General features: G+C 47.7%; 1 protein-coding gene and 2 long non-coding RNA genes across 5 annotated transcripts in view; 1 reads left to right on the forward strand and 2 right to left on the reverse strand.

The window, feature by feature from the left end:
* The window catches only part of LOC139587789 (uncharacterized), a 47391-nt gene extending 28999 nt beyond the window's left edge, over positions 1-18392 (reverse strand). The window contains exon 1 of the long non-coding RNA XR_011678492.1: positions 18151-18392. This is a non-coding gene — a long non-coding RNA (uncharacterized lncRNA). The remainder of the gene's footprint in view (positions 1-18150) is intronic.
* Positions 1-21775, forward strand: part of LOC139587790 (uncharacterized) — a 45769-nt gene extending 23994 nt beyond the window's left edge. For 2 of the 3 annotated variants that reach the window (XR_011678495.1, XR_011678493.1), the window contains exon 3: positions 21305-21775. This is a non-coding gene — a long non-coding RNA (uncharacterized lncRNA). Of the gene's footprint in view, positions 1-12153; positions 12224-12690; positions 12774-21304 lie in introns of those variants that run through there. The other variant, XR_011678494.1, reaches the window with a different exon arrangement.
* Positions 21699-23312, reverse strand: ASCL1 (achaete-scute family bHLH transcription factor 1). Its single transcript, XM_071422346.1, has 2 exons — positions 21964-23312; positions 21699-21745 (listed from the first exon to the last, which is right to left on the reverse strand). The coding sequence occupies exon 1, from the start codon at positions 22640-22642 to the stop codon at positions 21986-21988; it is 657 nt and encodes a 218-aa protein (XP_071278447.1). The 5' UTR covers positions 22643-23312; the 3' UTR covers positions 21699-21745; positions 21964-21985.
* Positions 23313-26145: the final 2833 nt, after the last annotated feature.

Below are 26145 nucleotides of genomic sequence, written 5' to 3' on the forward strand. Positions count from 1 at the left end.
AGTATGTCATCTTGGATTTGTGACACTGTTGGGCAACACAAATGACCAATGAGGGGGATTTAGCCTGTGTCAGTGAACAGCATCTGCTCAGCCCCATGCCTGCAGAAATGCCTGAGGGAAGGTGGGAGTTTAACTTTGCTCCCTTCCTCAGCAGATTTATGTTTCTAGGCTGAAAACAAGTATAGGATGGAAGGGAAATCATACACAACTGAAAAATCTATTCTGCTTTACAATTTAATTCAGTTGGGTTTTGCTTTTCTTAGAAACCAGAAAAAACAAAAAAGAACAAAAAAATCCCAGCTCTTCTAGGATCCCTGAATACAGGAAAGGTATTAATTTAGCTACTTATCTGGCCCATTTCCTAGAAACCTCACACTCCACTGTTTTCTTCTCCACCACCACCAGAACACAAAATGGGTGATTATCCTTACTTTACCATTGGAATCTGAAATACAAGGAGGCAAACTGTAGGGTCACATTGCAGGCCAAGGCCCCATCTACTTGGCTTTGCAGCTTGCCTTTCACTATAACACACCTCAGTTTATGCCAACAGGAGTCTCTTATCTTCCCCCTTTTCCCCTTCCAGCTGCAACTTCTGTCAAAGGTTAGTAATCAGGGTATGAAAGGTAAATAACGCTTTCTACCAAAGATCTCTGTCGAGATAAATGCCTCTCCATGAATCAGATTGACATCAGGAAAACAGCTGAAGACACATTCTGAAGCCTCAGCCCCACAGGATCGTTAGGAATATTACTGTCCCGACCTAATGAGCTACCACTGATCCTAAACAATGTCTAGGACAAAAGACTAGAGGGGGATTGGCTCCCCTCACCCTGCTGCCTGCAGACTTCTGACAACCCATTAAGGTTATAGCTATTCAGCTCTGTTCAGACGGCCCTTTTTTCCTTCCTTTTTTCCCCCCTAACAACTCCCAACTAATGAGCAGCCAGCGTTACTTTTATTTTGTGCAGGGAATGTATGGCTAAATAGGTGTCTGAGCATGGTTCTGGAAATTGGAATGAGGGAAGCAGAGGAAGGGAGACTGGAGGTCTTTTAGAAATGTCCCCATCGCCTTCATCTGTCAGGCAGAGACCCTTGGCTGAGGAATCCTCCTCGCAGGGATGGGTGAGGACTTGAGGCTGAGCCTGTGACACATCGGACTAGCAGAGAGACAGCAGCCCAGTCCTGCTGATCCCCGGTTTTGAAGAAATGGGCAGGGGAGGCAAAGCCAAAAGGCATCTTGGCATGTGCCATCGGCTCTAGACACTCCTTGGACGCTGCCCTTGCCGTGTGCCTCCATCTACTTTTACTATAAAAATTCCCGAAGGCGCCAGTCTCTCTCTGTCCCTCAGCCTGCCCCCCTTTCCCTCGTACTTTACTAAGTGATTGGAGTTGCCCTCTTCCTTTTGCGCCTTCCCACCTCCTTCAAGCTCCCTCTTCAGCGACAAGCAGCATCACTAATTGCTTTTTAGGGTCTCTTTTCTGCTCTCTGTTCAAAATTCATGGGGCATTCCCTGGCCCCATTATGTTCCTTTCTGAACCTTTTCAGCTTCTTTTACAAACTTAGCACTTTCTGTGCTTCTCTTAGCCTTTCCAAAAAAAAAAAAAAAAAAAAAAAACACCAAAAAAACCAACAAAAAAGTTTTGATTTTTTTTTTTTTTTTTTTTTTTTTTTTGCAAGCAGGCCCCTTCCCTCTGCGGCCCCCCCCTCCCTGCCAGAAAAGCACACGCACGGGCCCACCTCCCATTGAATGGTGGGCTTTGTGCAGGGAATTTCCGGAACACAGCCCAGGGCTGGAGGCGCAGTGTGAGTGGAGGGGCTTTGGGCAAGGAGCCTCCCTTAAGCCCACCCCATTACCACGGTCACTGTTTGCCCTGGGCTCTCTAAAAGGACTATTGTTGCCTGTTGCCAGGTATTCCCTAGCAACACTTAAGCCAAGCTGCCTCCTCTATTTATGGCAGAAACTTTTCAATGGTCTCCAAAACACGTGCTTGTCAACTTCAGAGAATACCTTCAAACAGACACAGAGGGGGAAAAAGTAATCCCAAGCACTTGCTTTAGTTGAAATATGTGTGTTGGGGGTGTTTTTCGATTCCTTGTCATTTACCTTGGATCAGAAACCCAAACAATCACAATTTGAAAAAAAAAAGATCCCTCCCCATCACCTTCTCGCAGCCCCTGTCCCCTGCACTGCTGAGCCTTTCCACTGGCAGGTGGGTGGGGGTCATTTATTAGATGGATGAGCTTTTGCTACACTTTGAATCTTTTTGCACAAAAGATTGCTTCATTATTTTGAGACAGATTTTGATTTCTTTGTGTGTGCCGGAGCCCTTACAAGAACCACCATACTTCTTGTGTTGTCCACCAGCAAATGACCAATTACCAAGGGGGATGGAGGGTGGGAAGGAGGTCACTAATATAACTGTACAGCATAGACATGGCACTAGCAAGTCATCACAGAATGGTTGAGGTAATCCCGTGTGGTGGATGCACACGCCTGTGGATTTATTTCAAGAATTACATATTCCTATGCCTGCATTTCTGCAGTCATTTTGTCAACTGCAGACAGTCAGTGGCTCAGTCAAGTTCAAAGAGGAACCAAGCTGCTGCATCTCCAAAAAGTTGTGTACATATTTTGGTGATCAAGTGTAATGATGTGGGAGAAAAGCTTTTTACAGTAAGTCTCACTTGATAGAAATAGTCTTTGTTCTTTGTGAGATGTCTTACAAAGAGTTCCAGCATAAATTGGTGTCTTTGCTTCTATCACATTACTTGCAGATTTTTACTGCTAAAAAGCACTGAAGTCATTGTCACTTTTGGGAAAATCTTATCAGATAACCAGATAATGTAAGTAAGACCAAGATTTACAAAGACAGGTGTAGCAACGTGGCACCCAACCCATCGTGAATTTCAGTGGACCATGAGCACCTCTGAGCTGCCCACCCACATATCCATGATAGCAGTGGGACATCACACTGGTGCAGTGTCAGCACCATGTCTGGAGTAATAATGTGAATTTTTCCCATCTGCAAATTCATATTGTGTTTCCTGGCATGTCCTTTAAAGCTTCAGTACATTAATGTGACATCCTGGCACTGGGGCTTTTTTCTTATGTGGGACTTTTTTCTTACCCTCCCTGGTAAGAAAAGCTGCCATGGTGGCCCCAAGAGCTGAGCTTCCCAGGGCCATGCAGGAGGGCAGCCTGAGGCAGCTGCCTGTGGTGGGAGCACCATGGAGGCCTTCAGAGCTGAAGCAAAGCCCCAGGAGTGAAATGAGACTGACTGACAGGGAAATGCTGTGCTGCTGTTTGCTGCTCTCTCTCCCCAGTAGATGGCTAAGGTCAAAGTTGCCTTTCTTGTTCTGAGCAAGAATCTGAAAATATTGCATAGATGCGACGCATTCTGTAAATGATTTTGGGTTGTGACTCTCTAATCAGCTGTGTCAGGCTTTTAGAAAGATTAGAGCATATAAGTACATGGTAGTTCTCTTTTATGACCTATAACTACAGAAGCTACTCAGTCAATGACAATGTGTTCTTACTCCAAAATTACATGCAGGTTTTATGATTATACATCTTTTCCCAGACGTGTGTGCCAGTGCCTCCACAGAGAAGTAAAATAAGTATGGTATACTCATCTATCTGCCCTGGTGCTTCTGCATTCCCATCTGCCATGGAATAGTTCTTCCTCTCAGCTCAACCTTCAAAACTCAGTTTTTGTTTCTGTTTCATAGAAGTACTGTAATTAGAAGATGCTAGATTTCCTCTGTTAACATATCCCCCTGCAGAGCTTGACATTACAGTGAATGTAAATGGTTTCATGAAGTGCAAGATTAGGGCTGTTTAAATAATTGTTGTAATTGGAAATATGTGTATTATTATCTCTCAAGATGTTTTAGATTAAATTAATGAAGTTCACATCTGGAAGAGCAGATATTAGCCCTTTATGTGTTTCTGATCCTTTATCTAGGTAATCTGAAGCTCAGATTTCTGGTCCAGCCCCTATAACACAACCTCTTCTTAGCTTTGAAAAATACTGTGTTTTAGCTCTTGGTATTTATTCTATTCATCTCTGGATTACACTGCTTGTCTTAGAGCAAATACATCAAAACCCACCAGCTTGGTCTGTGGAAAGTCTGTCCTATGGTTCCTACTAAAACCAATGGAGTACACAAGGCATAATAGAGATTTCTGCCTTGCCCTGTCTTTAGTCAGCAACTATATAGCAAAATTTTTCAGAAGGCCAAGATTTATATTTCTGGAATATTCACTGTTGTCCTTCTGCATGACCAGAGGCAGTGTAGGAAAGAGGCATTGATCTTCCTTTCCCAATTCTCTCCAAAGTTCTTAGCTATTTTAGCCCTATGACCCCATTTAACCCATCTTTAGCACATAAAGGTGCTCAACTAACTTTAAAAAAGGCATGGAGAAAGGGATTCTCTATAGAGGGACTGCTCACTCAATACTTTCTGTTTATTTAAAAGGGTTAACTTCTAGCTCCTGCCTTTGCAACTGGCTGACATACATCCTAAATGTGATTCTGTAAGCTGGGCAAAAATGATGGTTCCCAAGTGAACAGAGGGACACAACAACTCTGGGCAAGCTGTTCTTCTGTGGACAGGCTTACCTAGGAATAGTTGTGGTCAAATTATACAATTTTCACTCTAAAAACAACCCATAAAAATGGTGTTTGCCATTGTCAGCCACTGTTTGCCAGTGGGCAGCACAATTGTCTCTTACACCCATTTTGAGTAAATGATCTACTAGCTGAGATAGTCAGTGTGAATTAGTTTGGCAACTATTCATTGATATATATGCCAGTGCTTGAATTGATTCTGGGTGAATCTGGGGCAGATTTTTCAGCTTCTGATGAAATTCAGTTTTCTTGTTTCACTACCATGTGTAAAATCTTGCCCACATCCTTGAGGGTACAAAATTTACTTTCATCAAAGGAGAAGTATGCCTTAAGTCATTCCCAGATTCCAAAACACACTAGTTTGTGCCTTGCAGACACCTGTAAAAGTCTCTAACTTCCTTAAAACTTGAATCCCAGTTCTTGAACTCTGGCTCTCCAGGAATACTGAGCCATCACTGAAGACCACAGTCTTTCCTCCTGAAGCACCTGGACTATAATAAAGGTGCCATGAGCAAATCTGGAGTGATTCTTATTTCTCCTGTGTCCATATACATGTCATTCTTGGAATGTCTACCCAGACACCATGGTCTCCAGCCACCCAAGATCTCTGGAAATCTCCATCCAGTTCACCTTTAAGCAGCAGTTCAAACTAAGGTAACAAAAGGAACAGAGAAGGTGAGAGGTGTGAAATAAGGTTGAGCTCATCACACTGCCCAGCAGACAGTTGACTGTCTCACAGGAAGCACGTCCCACATCTGTAACAGCTGGTCCCAGTGGAACAGCCAAGGACATGGCTGTAGTGGAGACCCTGTCTCCCTCTTAGTGCCATGTTTTACAGAGGATGAGGGAGGTCTGAGGCCAGTGGGGACCCTTGCCTTGTTCCCATCCAAGTTATTGTCCATATGGATGCAAATGTGCCGAGGAACTTTCACACACAAGAAGCAACCCAAGATGCTTTTAAATTAGCATAAATTTTTTCTTGACATTTCCATCTTTCTCAGAATCACCCGTGGGCTCCCAGACAAAATATTTCCTCTGTATAAGCCTGCTCTGATCCTATCTTTACTGTGTGGAAAGTGCATACTTTGTTGCTTCTTGACTTCAGTGAAGTCAAAGGAGTCCCAAACAGAGTTGGAGACTCCATCTACCTGAGAGGACAGTCACTGATTTTCAGAGGCACAGGCAAGGCTGGGAGCCAGAGGCCATGGCATGCTGAGAGTGAAAGGTCTCTCTGCTGCTGCCTTTGCTTCATCCCCTGAGTCAGGAGAATGGTTGTCTCACACAGACCAATGATCCCACTGCAGCAGCAGGTTTCTGCCTCTCTGAGGTGCTATCTTCCAGCCACCAATGGTCTCTGTCTGTCCTGCCTAACCACAGGCTGGAAGAGCACTGAAGGGTTGTTGACCCTCATCTAGCCCAATCCTTTGCCCTGAAGGCAGTGTCAGCTACACGACCATTCAGAGATTAATAGACTTATATGCACAGCAACACTATCATGGCTGTACAGCAGTCTGCTCACAGCCGATTTTATTTATTTATGTATATATTTGAGGCAAAGATTAGTTTAAAACCTATAAAACAGTGTGATATCCACAGTGCATAGCTGTGGGTTGAACAGCTTCCTTCTTAGCATATGCTTCCTTCTTAGCATAAGGAAGAAAGCCTGGATAAAGAGAGGGCAAATGCTGCTTTGCTTGCTTGTGTTCATAGCTGGATATTTCTTACTCCTTCTCCCTACCAGTAGGAAAGGAGTAGGAAACTCTAAGTGCTCTGACTCTTCAAATTGCATATTGTATTTTTCCTGTTTGTGCCATAGTGTTAAAATGTTTCTTTAAACAGGTGTTCTCTAACACATTGGGCTCTGAGGCTTGTTGTTGCCTACAGTGGAATCAGAAAGGCCTTCTTCCCAAGGGCTTGGAGACACCTCTGTCTTCACTCTGGACATAAACTAAATTGTGATTTACTTGCTTAAGCCAGGATGCAGAGAACCACTTACATTTGTTCTTAAATCTGGGATCATGAAGCCTCTCTGCAGCCAGGGTCTCAGGGCATTATGAACTGGACTGAGAGACAGTGTTCTCATTGAACTCAGTGTTGTTATGAGGGAGGCTTCAGTATTAGCACAGTGTTTAAAGCTCCCAGGCATTTTAATTATAATAAAAACGACAGCAACAATAGCAATAACAGGGACATGGATGGACATGGGTGCATGGATATGCTATATTGTCCTTCTAGTTCACAATCCCTCTTGCCTACAAAAAAGACAGAAGCTAAAACAAGATGAATTATTAAACTGAATGTGACTATAACCCAGCAAGTATGAGAAATCTTTTCATTTGTGGTGGAATTATTTGGGCATCATGTAACAACTAACAATGGAAACAGGAACATATTTGTATTACCTAAAATTATTTTTCAGACAATAACTTATGTCTGAAAGTCATATATAGATAAAGATAACTTATGTCTGAAAGATAACTTACATCTTAAGATAACTTAAAGATAACTTATGCCTGAAAGACAGATTCCATCAGTAGCTATCTTCACTTTTTCTTTTTACATTTACTTCTATTTAAAACAACCTTATAAATAGAAACTGGATTTTCTAAAATCACACTTATCAAGGCCTATGCTTTCAAAAAATGTTTGTAAAGCAGCTTTCTAAAGACAGTTTTTAACTGGATACAGATCCAGTTGAAGTCTATAAATAAATCCCAAAGCCTATTTCTGTGTAGAAACTGAAATGAAGACAAAGCTTTCACTTCAAAATCTGCTTGGATTTTCAGATTTCATTTATGGCATGGGTTTCCAAAGATTAACTTTTCTGCTTTCAAACTACATTAATAGCATTAGGCATCAATTAATCAGATACAAAACTTGGAAACAAAGAAAGTATTTTGTCTGTATAATCACTGAGAGGCCATATACCAGGATCTTTTCTTACCAGCCTTTTTAATGATTATTTCAGTCCGGATTTTTTTTTTTAAAGGAACCGCTAAAATCTAGGCTTTGAATTTTGTAAATGAGCCTGCTGCCCAACGCACTTCTCAGCAAGATAAGGGCAGAATGGCATTTGCAGAAATGTTTAGCTATCTCTCTAACAATCCTGCTTGGTTGTGGGCCCCTTGGTAACAGCTTGGCAAATCTGCAAAAGGAATGCGACTATATAGTTTGTGTGTGGATTGTTGAGTCATTATAGCGTCCAAATTGCACAGCAGATCATTAATCATAGGCCAAGATAGGCAATCACTGCAGAAACCTGATGAAAAGGCTCCAGAATAATGCCTGCTAAATCATGTTTAACATGCAGACCTTGCCTGTGCAGATATGGAAAGGGGGAGGTAAGGAAAAAAAATTATTCCCCTTTTAGGAAAGAAAACTTCTACTTATCTTTGATTTGCATTCAGCCCTCCCTCAATAGTCCTTAAGCCTGTTATTTAATTCATTTTGGTGCCAGGTCCCATCACAAAGCGAAAACCCTAACCAGGACCTATGCAGTCTATGACCTCCAAACCCCCTGTCTTTTCTTGTCAGTTCTATGTCATTTGTGCAGTTGAACTCCACCAATTTGAAATGCTGACCTCTTCCATAGACAACCTTATTCTCCTTGAGTGAAAGAAAGGGCCAAGGCCTACAAACCACTCAAGCGAGAGATGGCAAGAAAAGAGAAAAGTGGTTGACTCGTAAATCAATTTCCACAGCCCACCCAAAACCCACACAAACAATAACGATGGTATTTTTTAAAAGTTGTGCTGTTGTGGTTTTCTTAATTGAGCTTATTCTTTTTAGAAAAAGTTTTGAGCAAAGCAAAATTGTTTGTTCAGGGTGGAAAATTAGGCCAGATTTTGCTCCCGATCCACTTCAGACCAGGGAATATTTATATCAAACCTTCATTCCCACCTGTCATCTGCACAGAAAAGGAGCATAGCCTCACAACAGGTCTTTGTCTGCACTGGAAGAGGTGGCAATATCTAAAGAAAGGGAGCGTTTGGGGCATAAATGCATCTTTGCAGTACCAGTGTGCAGGCAGAGCAATGGTACCTGTATTTGTGCTGCACAGCCTGCCCACATGGAGGGAGCTGTGCAGCTCTGCCTTTGGGCCCTGCCAGTCCCATGTGTGACTGTCCCAAGGCCCTGGTGTCCTGTGAGCAGAGGAAGAACGTGCACATGTAAGGGCTGCATCAAACCAGGCGCACACACCATGCAGTACAGCCAGCGGGCAGGCGTGCAGGCAGAGAAGCCAGCAAGAAACCTGCCACCACACAGTGAGACAAATTTTTAAAGACCTATATTACACTCCCTGGGGGTCTGATTCTGCCTGTGTTGCTCTCTCAGGAAGGTTTCCTACTCCTCAGGTGGTCTCATTGGACTCAATGGCTGTGTCTTTGAAGAGCAGATGCAGAAATTGCCTGGAGCACACCATGCCCCAGGCCCCCATTCCCATTAGCATCTTTACGCTTTTCAGAGGCCTGAATCTGGCTGTGCTGTTTCTTACTGCATAGTCCCATCTCTGGGTTTAAGTCTGGGACATCCTTAAAGAGCATTACCCATCTTCTCATTGGGAAATAGCCCCTCTTCCCTGCCAGACCTTCATTTCTCAGTCCTGCTCTTCCAAGATCATTAATCTACTGGAGCATGGGATGACTTGTTAGTCTCTCAGCAGAGGCAGGTCCAGCTTTTAGGTTGAACATAACAAATGAATCTTTTAAATTTTCTCATTGACTGGGTTTAGTTATATATGCACACAAAGTTTAGAGTCACTTACATATTTATGGCGTGGCAGAAAAAATCTCTGGGAGGAATTAAATACAATATCACTGCCTTGGCTCTTCACGTCCTTGAGCTGTACAACACTGAAGGTAGTATCACCATGTACTTCCCTTTTTTTTTCATTTTTTTTCCTTCTATCTCTGGCATTGGCTCTTTCTGGGCTATTCAAACTTTCCTTCCAGCCTCGCTTTCTTGAAACAGAATGATGGTACTTTATGATCTGAAAATTCTTGATACTTTACAAGCAAAATACAGTGTGATGTCTTGTTATGAAGGTAGGAAAGTTACTCTATCAGAAAAGACATACCTATAATGGCAGACTAACTCCCCCAAGGAACCTGGCCTATTGCATTGGATTTTCTCAAAATTTCTGTGAAAATGCTGGTGGGATATGGTCAATGGGAGGGATTTCTCATCTGGGAGAACAGATGCTCCAAAGGAATCTGCCTGTGGAGCCTGCTCAGCCAACATGCCCCCATCAGGTCTGTGCCTGCTTGCCCTGGGGCTTACCAGCTCTGAGCCCTTGGGCAGAAGGGAGATTTGGAGCTGTTTATCCCACTTGACCCTCCATACAGATGACCTTCCATCATCTGGGGCCAGCTGATGCTAAGCAGTAAATTAAATTCAGTGGCATGCTGTCTGGGCTCTCAATGGCGCTTCAGAGCGAGCGTCGGAGCCCATAGAGCAGCGCTCATTACACGCTGCTGCAGCAGCTGGAGCTGGAGGGGGTGTCAAGCTCATTACCTTTTATAATATGCCCACCGATGGAGCTAGGTGTGCTCTAGATGGATTTGTCAGAGGCCAGCACTTTTGTCTGGGGGTGAAGCATTGCGTTAATCTGACAGGCAAGACTCCACATTATGCAAAGGGAAGAATTCAACAGGAAACAGATGCGTGGGGATAAAAATTAATCAATGTTTTTGCAACCTGCACCTCTGAATGCAGCATCTGTAGCAGTAAAAAGAGTATATTCCCTCCTCCCTCATATCTTTTCCTCAGCAAACCAAAGCCTATGGTAAGCAGTTTGCAAAGTTTGACTCTAGTTCTGTGAAATCCTTGTATTCCTGAAGTTTTCAGCAATAATTTTATTGATTTTCTTGGTCAGATTTGTGTACGTCATTGCTAAGCCCAACAATTCAGAAGTTATTTTGCTCCTGAATTTTTGAAGTAATGCACCAAAATCTTTATTTTACTCCTCTTCTCACTATTCTAGCGTACACTTCCATTCCAAACTCACTTTCCAACACTGTTTTGTTTGGAATGCATTGCAACATATTTCAGTTGTCAATGTGAGTTCACCTTATTTGTTGTACTCCAGAAAAAAATGTGATATGCCTGTAAGGAAGAGAAAATGGCAAAATCAGAGAAGAACTGGTGGTGCCCGTCTCCCTGGATAGATAAGGCATATCTTGAATCCATTCATTAAAATCTAGATCTTCGGGGAAAAAGAACATCAGATGTATAACAATGAAGTCAGAAGAACAGGGCCTGCAGAGTCCCTTGCTGTCTACTGTCTGTACAGCACACCAGTGGAGAGCTGAACTGGAAAATCTGAATATAACACATTTGTCATTGTAGACTGTCTTCCTGGGAGCTTTTTCTTACGATTTTTAAGGATAAAAAACTCTTTCTGAAATTCTGAGCTCTTTAGTACTTATTGATTATGGCCACTGGGTTACTGATTGTGTACAATGTCTCTGCTAGAGGAGTAAGAAAAGTTTCCAGACTAGGAGGAGGTGATCTCAAGGGAATGCACTGACATTGTACATTTTGTCCTTCCAGTGCCCCCTGATTCACATTTCTCACTTCCCTGTTAGAAGAAGTAGGCTGCTGTATCATAGGTGGGAACCTTACACAGGCCCAGCACTGGGGCAGACAATTTTAATTTCCTGTTTTCTTAGAAGGGGAGATGGCAAGGATATCTGTGAGTGGTCTCAATAACAGCAGCAGCAGCTAGCAAGCATGCATTTAACAGTGGTGTTAATAAGGCACATGCTCCTGGTTGTGTCTCACAGAAGTAGTTGCTCAGCCCCTGCTTCTTTTCATGCTGTGGTGTCATCTGGCACAGCTAGATCCTTGTTTGGGTTATTTAATTGCTTCTTTGCCTGCCTTATGCAAACTCCATTTGTAGCTGGGCTTTTGGGCACTCAGACCCATGACTGCACTGCATTTAGTAAGCACTCTGCTCTGTCTGTAGGCAGTATTTCACACAGTCACCCAGTGACTTTATTCAGTTTGCTGGTCCCCAACGTTATTGTCACTCTGCATCATTTACCAATACAATTTTCACAAACAAAATTAGTCATTGCAATGTAGGTGTATGGAAGCTGTCCCACTCTGGAAGGATTCATTAAAATTGCCATAATAGTCTCCTTGTCAGGACTCTTGCCTGCTGTCTGGGAAGTATTTCAACAAGTCTGTCCTACTGTTGTGTTAATTAAACATTGTTCTATTTATAAATGCTCCATTGGTCAGTAGCAGTTCCCCACACAGAGAGAGAGGAGTAGTGGTAACTAAAATTGAAGTGCCAAGAAGATGGGGGTTGGCCATGCAGAGAAGCCAAGAGACAGCCCAGACTGAGCAAAGTGCCCCTCTTGGATGTGTCATTGTCCCCCTCACCTGCCCTGGGGCTGCAGTGGTCTTCTGGCATTTAACTTGGAGCAAGGGAGGAGGGAAGGAGTTTTGCTCACTGCTTTCTCCAGCAGCTGTTTTGTTTCTGTTTCTCTGGACATTGTAATCTCTTCACAGTGATTGCCACAGGGTCTCGGAGAAAGTGAAAATATATCTGAAAACACATCTGCCTTCAGATAGAGACCAAGTAAGCATTATCTTACTTCAAGCTGAAGTAAGAATAAAGCCATTATCCTCCTGTGTTTGTTTCACACTCCTGCCAGCCTTCTCTACAAGCATCTCTACCTGCACAAACACATCTCCTCTGACATATGCATGAACACAAGAGGAGGGACCTGTGGGAGCCCTGGGGTGCTGCTGGCTGCTATGGAATAGTCTCCTGGGACTGGGTGCCAGGAGGATCTGACACCCACTGCCTGGGTGTCAGGAGGATCTGTTCAGCATTGCTCTTCCTGTATATGCTCCCATTTAACTCATCAGAGCCCTGCTCTGTGCTGTACACAGCACTGCTGTTCAGTAGGGCCCCTCTCCCTGTCATGATTTCTGCCACAGCATCTTGCACTGCATCCTCTGGCACTGCAGGTCCATGCCATCCTCCTTTCTGCACATGTAGAGACAATTGCCAGCATTTTTACCCAGCATTATTTTCTACAGGCTTGCTGGATTCAGAGGCAGGAGAAATTGGCCACCATCGTCACCAGACAGTCCCTAAGGGACAGAACCCAAACCTTAGACCAGGGAGATTTAGGACTAAGGTATGTAGTACCTGCTAGCAGATTCTTCTGAAGGCTTCATCTGTGCTTTCTTCCTGGTTTGCTGATCTTCTTCCAACCCACACTTGTTCTCAATATACTGTGCTAGGGAGAGATGTGAGAATTTCTGCCTGAAGATGTTTACTAGTGAATGAGTATTTACCCTGGAAATTGCTTCAAGCATAACTCTCAAGCTGGTGCAGCCCCAGCCATGAGAAGTGGGAGGTTTAAGAGGTAGAAGAGAAAGAAGCAAAAAATTGAGAGCAGAAATTATAAAGTGCTGCCAGACCCATCCATGGAGATATATCTGTCTAGAACCTTAACTGGCTGCTGAGTTCCAACTTCAAATCTTGAGCATGCAAAATCTGTGAGAACCACATGAAGCTATGGAGTTCATCTGAGCAGCAACACAGTCAGGAAGACATGGAAGTATGGAAGTTGTGCCTCTTTTTTTGTTTGTTTTTTGACAGTTTGACAGGATAGACACTGTAAGTGTTCTTGCTAAGTCAGGGCTCATAACTAGGCAGACACACATGATGTACATTAGAGCAACCTAAAATGAGGTTTGGTATGAAACATAAAACAAGATGAAGCAAAATGTGTCCCACTGCCTGTTTTTCAGACTTTTGAGTCAGCTGCTCTGAATGGAGTCTGTATGGCATGGAGGTATATATGCACATGTATATATGTGCAAGTAAAATGTGGGTCTTTAAGGAACACCCTTCATCTGAAATTCTCAAAGGCCTGGTTTTTAGTGCACAAAGTGACCCTTTGCTTGTAAACCAACAGTGTGATACTATGCCATTTATTCTCTCAAAGCTACTGCTATCCCACAGAGACACAGTAGTGGCTGTAGACAGGACTGTGGGTTTTGTGTCAGCTGGTTCTGCCATCATTTGCTTCTGTATCCCCTGAGATGCAAAAGCAAAGCTCTTCAGTACAGAGAGACACTAAAGTATGTGCTTAAATGTGACTGCCATTGAAGAGGCAGGTTGGCTTCCCACCCTGCTCAGGGAAACCTCCATCACCCTCTTGCAAAGCCTTGGCAAAGCAGGGTGGGGAGCCCCTCTGAGCTGTTGCTCGTGCTGTGTTTGTCCTGGATGTGATGCAGGACTTTGCTCTCCTGCACTGTCAGTCAGGTGCCTTTCAGGAGCACTGTGTTCACATCTACAAGTGCACACATGAATTATTGTTTACTCAATAACAAATCAAACAAATTCTCTTCTATTCAGACCAAACCACAATGATAAAAGGAAGCTGATTTCCACTATTATGAGCACCGATTGATGTCTTCCCTTCTCTGGACTGTCTTTATTTCACATACAAGTGGCTTTTCTTTTTCTTTTTTTCTTTTTCCTTTGGAAATGTCATCACCACTTAATTAGCAATGCATTGTTACCTGAAAGTAAGACCAAACCTATCTTAGGCCATATGGCAGGGTTTTAATCTGCACTGTCACGGTATAATCATGTCGAAATGGCTTCCCTTTTCAGTCAAAACTGCATTTCACACTTTACTAATATGGGCTTTTCCTTTCCTCTTCCAGAGTAATATAGCCCTGACAGTCCAGCAAGTGCAACTAAAATAGCTCCAAGCTGTGGCCAGCAGAATGGAGGGGGAGAGTGAGCAAGTGAGTGGTGTGACTGGTGGGGAGGGAGGAGGACCTCATCCCAAAACTGGAAACTGTGCTCTTTCATTGATCTGCTTCTGCAGAATTGAACCAAATGAGTTTGGGCTCCATTTAGGAAGACAATTCCCCTCCCCTATCGCAAAGGCCTGGGTTATGCCACTGGAGCTGGTTATAGGGAGTCTTTGTGAAGTTTATCTTTCCTTCCCCAGTGCTATTGGGAATATATAGAAGCAGAAAGTAAGAAAACCACATATTTGTACAAAGCAGCAGTGACCAGTAGAAAACTTTGCAATTGACTGCTGTAGTTGTTTACAGGGTCTAAGGAAAGATTGAAATACATGGTTTGTTGGGTAACATTTTCAAAGGAGTTTTACTCCTAAGCAACTTACAGGTCACATACTGTACAACATGCAGATGTTTAGTCTGATGTTTTAGGATATGTAAGTGTCCTTTTCTGGGTGTTAGGTAAGGACCAAAAACTGGATTGAATCTTGTTTGCAGTGGGATAGAAGGAAGCATGGATTGTTTGTCCCCCAGAAAAATGAGGCAGACTATTATTAGTATGCACTGGCTCTTCCCACAGCACCTTGCACAAAGCAGAGTCTGGATCACCCCTCTCCCTTGCCAGTTTTCTTGTGTTCTCCCAATGCTGCATATCCCCAGGCACCTGTGAGGAACTGCTTATGGTCTCTGCTTAGCACTTGTGGATCTCAGGCTAAAATGGACTGAGTCAGGGCAAAGTCACAGCCAGCAATGAACCTAGATAGCTCCACTCCATGATCAATGTCCTTAGTTTCCCATGCCTGCATTTTTACCCATCTTACCCCTCTGTAGTTAGGATAGTAAGTACCAGGTAGCCAGATAGAGGGAGAAAAAGCATCTCTTGAAACTTCTCTCCTCTCCTACCAGTTGCACGTGTTTCCCCAGGACAGAAGTGTCAGAGCCAATGAAAGTCCCAGTGCTTGCATGCATCCTTCAAGGGATATATCTGACTCCAAAGCCACAGGAGATCCCTGCCTTCTCTGAAGGGGAGCAGCAAGTACCATTTTGCCTGGATGAACTCTGCTGCTCCAGGGTGTGTATGGATGGAGGGCTGGGGTTCCTGTCCCCAAGGTTAGAGTTTTCTCCCCACAGGATGTATAGATATCACACAGCTCTCTAACCATAATGTCTGGTGTCTTTCACATGCTGTCTGAACTGTGTTGCTGTATCCCTTTACAGATATAACCCTTGGAACACCTCAGATTGGAGGTTGGAGGTACTCCTTCCCTTCAGTTACTTGGTATTTTGCTGGAATTTCATTTTTTCAGCCCCTGTATGAATACTACAATGCACAAGAGTAATCTCCCCCACTCTTTCCCACCCAGCAAAAGGCTGAATGTAGAAGCTGCTCAGTGCTGATCTGCTCCTTATCAGTTATTAACATATACATGTCTTTGCAATGAGACAACAAAGGCAACAAGGCAAAAGAAACAAAAAAAGAGTTTAAGTGGTGGTCTGAGGTTTTGCTCACAATGAGAGATGAACCACAGTTCTTTTGTTATTTAAATTACTGGTAAAACTCTGTGCTTTGGCTAGGAAAGCCAAAGTCTAGATGTTCACTTACAGAAATCAACATCAGTGCAGGAGAAGCTTTAAATATTTTAGTGTCTTTGTCAGCAGGCGTTTAACTAGGGAAAGGGACTCAAGCATACAGGTAGTTGATCTCGCTAGTTAAAACTGTACATTTGAAACACATTTTCCTAAAAAATTCTAAAGAGTAAGATAGCTCTGGTGCTATACATAAGCACAGCTTCTCTGACATGAGCTCCTTCAGCCCAGCTGCAGGCTGGCCACCCTGGACATCTGCACAGACATACAGACATGGAAACTTAGACATGGGACTGGAGGGAGAAGAAAGCAGAAAGCAGTAACAACTCTGCCAGGCTGCTGTTTCACCAGGTACCTCGTGTGCTCTGCAGGGCTGATGCAGGAAAGGGCTGAAGGTGTAAAGGTCTGAGTATGTGCATGTGTGTTTGTGTTTGTGTGTGTATGTGTGTGTGTGAGTGTGTGTGTGTATTCAGTGGTCCTGAGAACAAATATAGTTCTGGGGCATGAAACAGAAGGATGAATATCAAGCAAGAACATCCAGCTGCAGGTCCTTTCCCCTTCTTTTTCCAGCTTTTGGATGAACTGCAAAGCCGAGGGGGACTGTTAACTGCCTGGGCCTGTCCATTTGTCTCTCTCTCTTTACTTCTCTGTCCCAAACTCCCCCTCCCTCTCCCTCCTGCAGCTCCGGAGGGTGGAGGTGCGATTCGCTATGCCCGTTTTTTATTTCCAGCACGCTTGACAGGCTGGGCGAGGAAGGCGTTAATGTTTTCTGACAGGCCCCCTCTAATTGTTGGAGCTTTTCTTCTCTGCCTTTTCTGTGAAATTCTGACTTAGGCGAGCAGCATAACAAAATGCTCTGGCATTGAAATGTGCGCTTGCACTACACTGGGCTCGGGGAAACAGCATTATTCATGAAGATTTTCAGCTGTTTTTGTCTTTTAACTAACCTTTGAGTTTGATCAGAGGCTAGCCGGGCTCCCTTTCTCAAAAGGCGGTCTTGGCAACCCGACAATGGAGCCAAACTGTTTTCCCTGTTAAAGAGATAACTATGCCGTTGAGTTGGTACATGGGGGAAATTAATCTTCAGGCGCATACAAATGATAGCTTTACCTCGGTCTGCAATCGCCTGCATGGGATTATTGATAGGACGGGGGTAAGGAGCAGGAGAAATTCAGACTGGGGTAGGGAACTTAAAAAAAATTTGCAACCCCAAGCCCATCATCCCTTTTGATTGTATAAAGCCTGCGATTGATTCTTCACCACTTGCCTTTTGCAGCAGGAATTAGCCCCGCATTGTGCGGCCTGACACGCTAAGAGCTCGCTCGCTTGGGAGCTGAAGTTGCTGGGACAAACCGGGGCGGGGGGGGGGGGCGACCGGTGCTGGGGGGCGCTTCTCCCCTCTCCCCTTTCCAAGAGGCGAGGAGGAGCAGGGAGGCGCAGAATCGCCCCACACTTCAAGCCGAGCTAATCCCTGAATGCACTGAGTAATACGCGCTGCATTATGGAGCGGCGAGCCAGGGCGTCCCGTGTCCCCCACCCCCGTGTGTGTGTGTGTGTGTGTGTGCCCGGCCGCGCCCGCCTCTCCTTGGGCAGGTGCCCGCTCCCTTCGCCGCTCGGCGCGGGCAGCGCGGAGCGGAGCGGGAGCGGGGCGGGCGCGGAGCGGAGCGGGGCGGGGAGCACGGGCGGGCGGCAGCTGCGGAGGGCGCACGCCGCCCCCGAGGCCGGGCCGGGCCCCCGCCGCGCCGCCGCCGCCGCGATAAAGGCTGAGGCACGACACGCGCGGGGACAGCGCTGCCCGCTGCCTGCCCGGCCCCCCCGCCCGGCCCGGCCGGCCCGCACACACAAAAGGCAGGACCTGCGCCGCCGCGGGGAGGGGCAGGGGAGAAAAAGGAAGGAGGAGGGGGAACAAACAAATAAATAAAAAAAAAATAAAAAAAGAGGAAAAAGAGAAGAGGGAAAAAAAATTAGAACAGGAGATGAACCCCGGGGCTCCCCCAAAAGCCGGTGCTAGCGGGGCTGGGTGCGGGCCGGCGCCTCTCTGAGGGGAAGGTGAGAGGGGGGCTGGGCGCAATCGGAGGCTCAAAGCGGTGCCCACAGCCCTTCCCCGGGACAGGGCCTGAGGGGCTCCCCCCTCATTCTTACCTGTGCGGGAGGGGCGGAGGGCGCTGCTCCCGCCAGCGAAGTTTGTGCATAAGACAGCATCACGGGGGGCTGTGGGGAGGGGGCAGCGGCGGAGCAGGAATGGGGAGCGAGGGTAAACCCCACACCGCGGGCGGGCTCCCCCCAGCTCCCCCCGGCTCCGCGGGCGCGGATCCCGCGGGCCGGGGCGTGGGGAGGCGCGGGCAGCGCTGCCCAGCGCCGCTGGCCTCGCCGGGCTAACCCGCTGCCCGAGGGTGGCTTGGGGGAGGGCACTCACTCTGGCAGAGGCAATTGTTGGCGGGACGGTTTTCGTGCATTGCAATAAATAAACACACAGGTAGATAAATTAATAAATCCGTGGCCAAGCAGCCTTCATGTGCACGCATATCCCCTCTCCGCTCCTCTTCCCCCACCCCCAACCAAATCCTGAGTAGTTCTAAAACTTATACTGCGCCCAAAGAAGTCCCTGATTTATGGAGTTTACTAATGCTAACTGAATACTGTCTGTCAGGCAGCGCTGAAAGGCTCTCCGCGCTAATACAAGAAAAGGCTTTGTGTTGCTAAGCGATTAGAGCAGATGTAATGAGATTTACCCCAATCCTGCTTTGCCCTTTCCCTATCTTCAGTAAAATTGTGTGTGTGTGTGTTTTCTTTCTTTCTTTCTTTCTTTCTGGAGGGGGCTGAGGGGAAAAGGGAGGGAGGAGGTGGTGAATTTCTGAGCCTGTCTTATACATTGTAGCGAACAACAGCGTAACTTTGCCTTTAGTTTAATGAGTCTGGATATTTACTATTCAGAAGTGAGCAAAAAAGAACACCTGTCTACACAAGGAAGAGAAATTTCGCCTTTGTAACAGAATGAAACATTATCCTAATGTTATATTCATAGCTATAAATTACTCGCTACACTTTCTTTGCATACCTTATCTGTACACTTGCAAAAGTGGGTAAATAAAAAGGGGGATGCTGTAAAGGGAGAGCGGATGGCGGCATATAACGGTTATTATTTTCATAACTAAACATTAGTTCCACGAGCGCTTAAAACAATGAGCGTTTGTGCTAAAGTAATGAGGGATTTCGTGACCCCACCGTGTCCCGTCCTCCCGTCCCGTCCTCCCCCTCCTCTGCCCTTCCCCCCCCCCCCGCGATTAAATCACGTATTGATCATTTCAGGGCATGGGGGGAGGAGGCGGAGGGGCAAACGTGTGTACGCTTTAAAAGCAATGCAGGAATACACACGTGTAAGCGTCCATGTGTGCATATGCGTCCGTGCATATCTCTCTCTCTCTCTCTCTCTCTCTCTCTCTCTCTCTCTCTCTCTCTTTATATATATATATATCTATAGTCACACATATACACACACAGAGGGAAAATTCCTGGCTCCTCCACCAAAGTTTTTCCCTCCTCTTTTTTAAAAATAGCGCATCCCTCGCAACTCGACGGCACATTTGTAGCGGAGCGGACTATTATTTTTTTTTTTCTTTTTAACTCCGTACGACACACTGGCTCTCCCCAGTCTTTGTTGGGTTTTTTCTTTTTTTTTTTTTTTCTTTTTTTTTTCTTTTTTTTTTTTTTTTTGTAAGATGCGTTTTGAGCTTTTCTTTCCGCTTGGCTTGGTGCACGCAAACTGAATTTGCAAGTGATGCAGGAGCCAAGCGAAAAGAAGGCGAATTCTGGTCACGTCCTTGCTAACTGACAACAAGCAGGCTAGCCAAAAAAAAAAAAAAAAAAAAGAAAAAAGCAGGGAATGGGGGGAAGAGTCCAATTTCTTTTTGAGTCTTGGTAATTGGGTACTTTTACAGGCAGATCACGCTATTTGGGCAGAATAACAAGTTTGGAAAGGCCAATAGCTCTACGCTGCCACCGATTTCTACTACTTTATTTATTTATTTAATTTTATCTCCCTTCGCCTCTCGCTTCCCGTCTTCCCGGCCACGGTTTTATTTACCCAGCCAGTGCTCGCAGAGGCAACACAGCGCCCCGTGTTTTGGGTGGCGGCGGCTGTGCCATCCCCCGTGTTTTCCTGCCCCGTTGGGTCAGAGCCGCGGAGGGGGACAGGGTCACACCGCATCCCGAAACGCGGGATGGAGCGCCCTCTTTTTTTAGGACTTGGGCTTTAGGTAGGAGGAATTCTGTAATGTGCAGTGATTTCAGGAAGGACAATGCAATCATTAATCATCCCCTCTCCTTTTGATTTGGATACACATTTGCAACACAGAAGGGCAAGGAAACAATGGTGATAGCGCTAGATCTTTGCATATTTATATAGAGATAGATAAAGATATATATGTTACATCCATCAGGTACAAACACTTCATATGCAGCTTAGCTCCGGTATAACATCGATTAACATTCTGTCCTTACATTCATCGTTGTCAATGGCAGAAAGAAAAAAAAATTGCATGCGGTAGGCAGCTGATCATTTTAATTAAAAAAAAAATTTTATTACGAAACTAGTTTGTATAAAATAGGGTTATACAGGACCTCTGTCAGTTTGTAATAAAACAGTAAGAAAAGGCAGTGGTGGTGGGGGGGTTGTTTGTTTGCTTGTCCGGTTTTTCTTTTTTCTTTTTTTTTTTTTTCTTTTTCCCAAAAGGCAGCATATGAGAACAAATGGCTACCGTTTTGCGTTTGGACAATAGCTGCATAAACTTTGTTCACTTTGAACATTGTTTAATGACATTATTAATACATTAACAAAATTTCTATAAAGTAAGACACATTGGTGCTAAAGTACATCTGGAGGAAATCCAAGTCCTTTACAAAACCACGTACAAAAATGGCAGTTGTAAGGTAACGTTGACTACCGAGTCTAAACATGAAGAGGTAATAAGCATTACATATTAAAAAAAGTATCAAGATATACACATTTTAAACCATTTGTACAAAACCTCTATAAATCTCTCTCTCTCTTATGTACAAAAATAGCTTAATATATCCCCAAACGGGTTAGGATAGATACAAATAGATTTTCTTATCATAAAAAAATTCACAAAAAAAAAAAAGATTGGAAGCATTCTATGATGGAAACGAGAGGAAAAGCTTGGATCGAGGGGCACGGGGAGACGGAAGGTAGACGGGGCTCCAGGGACTTCTTTGAGTACAGCATAGCTTAACTTCAGCATCTCCACAGACATGGGGAAACTAACTTTGTCCACAGGTGATGAACGCCAGTCTCTGAAGGGCCGCGGCGGCGGCGAGGTGCGGAGATGGGCCGCCCTTCTGCTGAGGAGGAGGAGGAGGAGGAAGAGGAAGAAGAGCTCCTCCGCCGGCCGAGGAGCGCAGCGCCCCTTCCCGCGGCCCGGGGCTCCCCCGCCGGACAGCCGCTCCGCCGGGCCGCACTCCGTGGCACTGCAAAGCCCGGCCGGTCCCTGGGGCCGGGGGCGGCCGCCCTGACCGCCCCCACGGCGCGCAGCGCTGTGCCCGCCCGCCGAGAGACGTGCCCGCACCGCCCTCCGACGGCAGGGGAACGGGAAACGCAACAGGTTCTTTTTTCTGCGTGGATTTTTGTCTCTCTGCGTGTGATCTGGTTTTGAGTGGGTTTTTTTTTTTGGTTTTTGTTGGTTTGTTTGTTTGTTTGTTTTTCCCTTTTGCAACTGTCCTGTAACAATAAAAGTAAGAGGAGATCAGAGCCACGCCGCGACCAGCGCAGCGTCGGGCCGCAGAGCCGCTCGTAAGTACCGCGGGACACGCTGCGACCGCCCGAGGGGCATCCCCGGGTGCATCCCCTCCCCGGCGGCTGCGGCCCCGCGTCCGTGCCCCCGCTATCCCCCCGCTATCCCCCCGGCCTCCCCCGGCCCTCCGCGGGCTCCTACCCACCTGCCGGGAGGGCGGCCGGCGCTCAGAACCAGCTTGTGAAGTCCAGAAGCTCCTGCTCCTCGGGGCTGAGCGGGTCGTAGGAGCCCTCGTCGGAGGAGTAGGAGGAGACGGGGGAGCCCGCCATGGAGTTCATGTCGTGGGAGTAGCTGGGCGAGATGGTGGGCGAGAGGACGCCCGCTTGGAAGGCGGCGCTGACGGCGTCATGCTCGTCGAGCAGCTGCTGCAGGGCGCGGATGTACTCGACGGCGGAGCGGAGCGTCTCCACCTTGCTCATCTTCTTGTTGGCAGCGCCGTTGGGGACGTGCTCCCGCAGCGTGGCGAAGCCCAGGTTCACCAGCTTCACCCGGTTGCGCTCCCGCTCGTTGCGCCGCGCCACGGCCGCGGGCTGCTGCTGCGGCAGGCTGTACCCGAACCCGCTGAAGTTGAGCCTCCTCTTGCAGCGCATCAGCTCCGGCGAGGCCGAGCGCTGCCGCTTGGCCGCCCGCGGCGCCGAGGGTTTGCCGCCCGGGGAGGGCTGCCCGCCCGGCGGGCTGAGCTGCGGCGGCGGCGCCCCCGGGGGCGGCCCCGGCGGGGCGGCGGCGGCGGCGGCGGCCACGGCTGCGGCGAAGAAGCACGCCGGCTGCAGGAAGGGCGGCTGCCCGGCGGCGCTGGACATCCTGGCGGGGCTGCCGCTGGCCATAGGCGAGGGGGGCGTCCTGCGAGGCGGGGGCGCCCGAGTGACGGCCGGTCCCCGTGCCCCCACCAGCACCACAAAAATGAAAAAAAAAATCAAAAAGAGAAAAAGGAAAAACTTGCGACGTTCAATTAAAAAAAAAAATAAAAAGAAGAAGAAGAAGAAGAAAAAGAGCTAGGCGACAGACGGCAGGGGAAAGGGACAGCGGCGACGGACGGGAGCGGACGGCGGAGCCGGGCGGGCGGCGGGGACGGCGGGCGGCTCTGCCCGCCCCCCTCCCTCTCGCCCTCCGTGCGGCGGCCGCGGGGAGGCTCGTGGCGCTCGCGTGTGCGCAGGCTGCTTTGCAAAGCCCCTTTTGCAAAAAAGTGGCTGAGGATTGTGTCTCTTATAAGGGGCGGACGGGGCTCGCCCCCCCCTCTTCTCCTACACACACACACACACACACACACACAGGAACGAGCCTCCCCCCGCCACCCCCCGCGCTCATACACACACACACGCACACCCTGCACCTTGCGCCTTCCACGCTCCCCGGCTTTGCCGGCCGCGATGCGCGGAGCGCTGTCGCCTTTTCAGCGCGGGACACACACACACACACACACACACACACACACAGGGACAGACACACGGAGACACACACAGACAGACACACGGACACACAGGAGCCCCCGCGCCCCCCGCCGCACACGCGCTGGCGGCCGCGCGGCCCCGCCCCCTACCCCCCCCCGCCCGCCCCGCGCGCCGCCCCGGCCGCTCGCGGGTTTGTTGTCGCAAGTGCGTGCGCCCGGCGCGTGCCGCGCTCCCGGCCCTGAGCAAACACCCGCGCCGGGGCGCCGCGCGGGCCGGGGGCGGGGCGGGGGCGGCGCGCGTGGGCGCCGCGGGGGGGGGCAGGGGCGGGAAAGCGTGAGGGGGAAAGGGGAAAGGGAAGGGGGGAGCCCTGCCCGCCCGCCGAGGGGCGCGGATCGCGCCGAGGGACAGGCAGCCGGTGACTCCCGGCGGAGCCCCAGGGTGTGCGGGGCATCCCCTGTGCACCTGCCGGGGTTTGGAGGGAGGGAGAGCCGCGGTGCGGGATGTGTAGGCACGGAGGCGTCCCGTGGCGAGGGCAGGCAAAGCGATGCGCGCCCGCGGGAGAAGCGCCCTTGCGCTTTCAGGGAAACTTCGTGTGCGGGACCTCGGCTTCTCCTTGTCCCTTGTCTCTGGTATCGCTCCCTTGGCTCACCGAGCGCTGCCATGCTGAGCTCCATCAGTGTCCGAGCCCCGCCGCCGGGGGCTGCCGTCCCCCCCGCTTGCAGCGGCCGGAGCCGCGTGTGCCCGGCACCGCACACGCCCCGCGGGCCGCCTGATGGCTCTATTAGCCAGCGACAACCGCGGGGGAGCCCGGCTGGGTGATAGGAGGAGGGCGGCTGAGAGCAGAGCAGGGTAGAGGCTTCTCGGGAGAAGTCACCTCGAATTACCCTCCGGAATGCCGATCACCGCGGGGTCAGCCTGTCAGGAGGGAGAGAACAAACCACTCCTGGGCACGTCCCGCTCGGGCGGTCCGGCACGGCAAGGGAGGAGGTTGCCTCATAAAGTAAGGGTGTGCTGGGTAGAGCTGGCAGGTGTGGAGCCAGCACACCCTTCCCAGCCAGATCCCATTTCCCAGGCCACACTGTCTGCTTGCTGAGCCCGGGAAAGCCACTGACCCCCTGCTCCTCCCCGTGTAGCCCTGCAAAGTGGAAGTGGGGCACCGGCTCTGCAAGCAGGCATTAGCATTGGCTTGTAACTGGGGAGTCAGGATGGACCTGGCCTGTGCAGGGGAAATTATCACTGCTCTCAGGTGAAGTCTCACTTGTGGTTCAGGAGAAAATGAGGCAAAGCAGCACTGAGGTGCTGAGAGTTTGAGGCTGGTGTGCTTGGGGGCCACACTGACCCTTGGGGCTGCAGAGGTGTTGGCAGCCTGGAAGGCATGACCAGGTTCAGCACCCGAGAATGCTGATCTTGGCATTCTCCTCCTGCCCTCCTGCCTTTCACATATTTCTGAAATCTTTAGCACATTTTCTACCTTCTACTCTGTCTCCTTTCCACTCTGTAAACTCAGATGTGTGTGCTCTCTAACCCACCAAAAAGAGCAGAGCCATGGAATGACAGCCTTGCCATGGTGATATGGTTTTAGAAAGTCCCTGGTAGGTGGCTTTAATCCCTGGTACTCACACCAGCTCCAAAGCATGGAAGGAGGGGACCTGCACAGTCCATGTTAAGGTTTCAATGGAAATTACTGCAAAAGTAAGCCCTGTACTGTTGTTGACCTCAATTACAGCAGTCTGGAGCTGTAGAAATCAGTTCTCATCTGCCACTGGATCTTTGACCCTGGCTGTGTGTGTGAGTTAAAAAAGTGCTAACCAGAAACATAGCACAGGGGAGCCTCAATGTGCACCTGCTAGCTAGTAATTGTATAATTTTGTTACATGTCAGCTTTTAATGCTGTGTCATGTTAAACATGTCAGCTTTTCAGTACGTGTGATGAAAAATATTAAGTAGCTCTGTGTGGTCATATTTATTTTGGGACCTCTTCACTGATCACTGACCAGTTTCTGACTTCTAGCCTACTGTCTCATCAGATGGGAAATGTTTTAACTTATTTTATCCACTCTTGGTTAGGCAGCCAGACCTTAGCAGGATAAAATGTTTGCTTGTATTTCCTGTTTGGGGAGCTCTCCTTTTTCAGTTCCAGGTCTCCTGGGTGGTTTGTTCAACATCCCTTGTCTGATGTCAGAACAGACTGCACTGGAAGCAGTTGTCGCATCACCAGCTCTGCACTATGACTTTGGGAAGTGCTAACAGAAATATCAAAGGAATTGCAGCCCTGCAATATATAAATAGTAAACTATACAGTAAACTATATATATATTTAAACAGACAAATTCTTCAGCCTGCCTCCAGAACTGGTGTAGAAACACCACATAAGAACATTCCTGCCCCTTTTCCTGGAAGCGGCAGAATAAGGCTGGAGTTTCTGGGTCCCTTCTTCTCCAGTCTCAGAGGGCTCTTAAAAAGGCAAAAACCTGTGAGTCCCAGAGGTCACCAAGTGTAACTCATGTAATTGTGCCTCTGTGGCCCTGTACCCATTTGGGTCATGGTGTGTGTTTGTGTGGGGGGTGGATGAGGGGGGCAGAGCCTTTTCCTCCCTTTTCTCTTTCCTCCCACTGCCACCGGGGAAGGAACTCACCCCTTATGTCTGGGGTAATTCCAATCTCACCAGCTCCTCTGTGTCCTCACTGTGCAGAGTAAGGGACCAGATTCCTAAATAATAAATATTGTTCCAAGGTCCCCCGCCTCCACCCACTCCTATGCACAGTCCTGCACCTGCACCTTGACATTCTTAATTCTAATATAATGATAAATAGCCCTTGCCTTTTTCATTTGGCACTTTTATTTCAGTCTTTATTTATTTATTTATTTTTAAATCTTGAATTGTCATTATTTTCTAGTGACTTTTTTGTGTGCCTAAATTGTAGACATACTCATGAGGC

This window comes from Agelaius tricolor, unplaced genomic scaffold, assembly GCF_023055355.1.
Source record: "Agelaius tricolor isolate 1412-34295 unplaced genomic scaffold, bAgeTri1.0.p SCAF_3, whole genome shotgun sequence".
NCBI lineage: Eukaryota > Metazoa > Chordata > Aves > Passeriformes > Icteridae > Agelaius > Agelaius tricolor.

Excerpts from the sequence above, each read along its gene's own strand:
- ASCL1 (XM_071422346.1), bottom strand. The coding sequence starts at position 22,642 with ATGGCCAGCGGCAGCCCCGCCAGGATGTCCAGCGCCGCCGGGCAGCCG.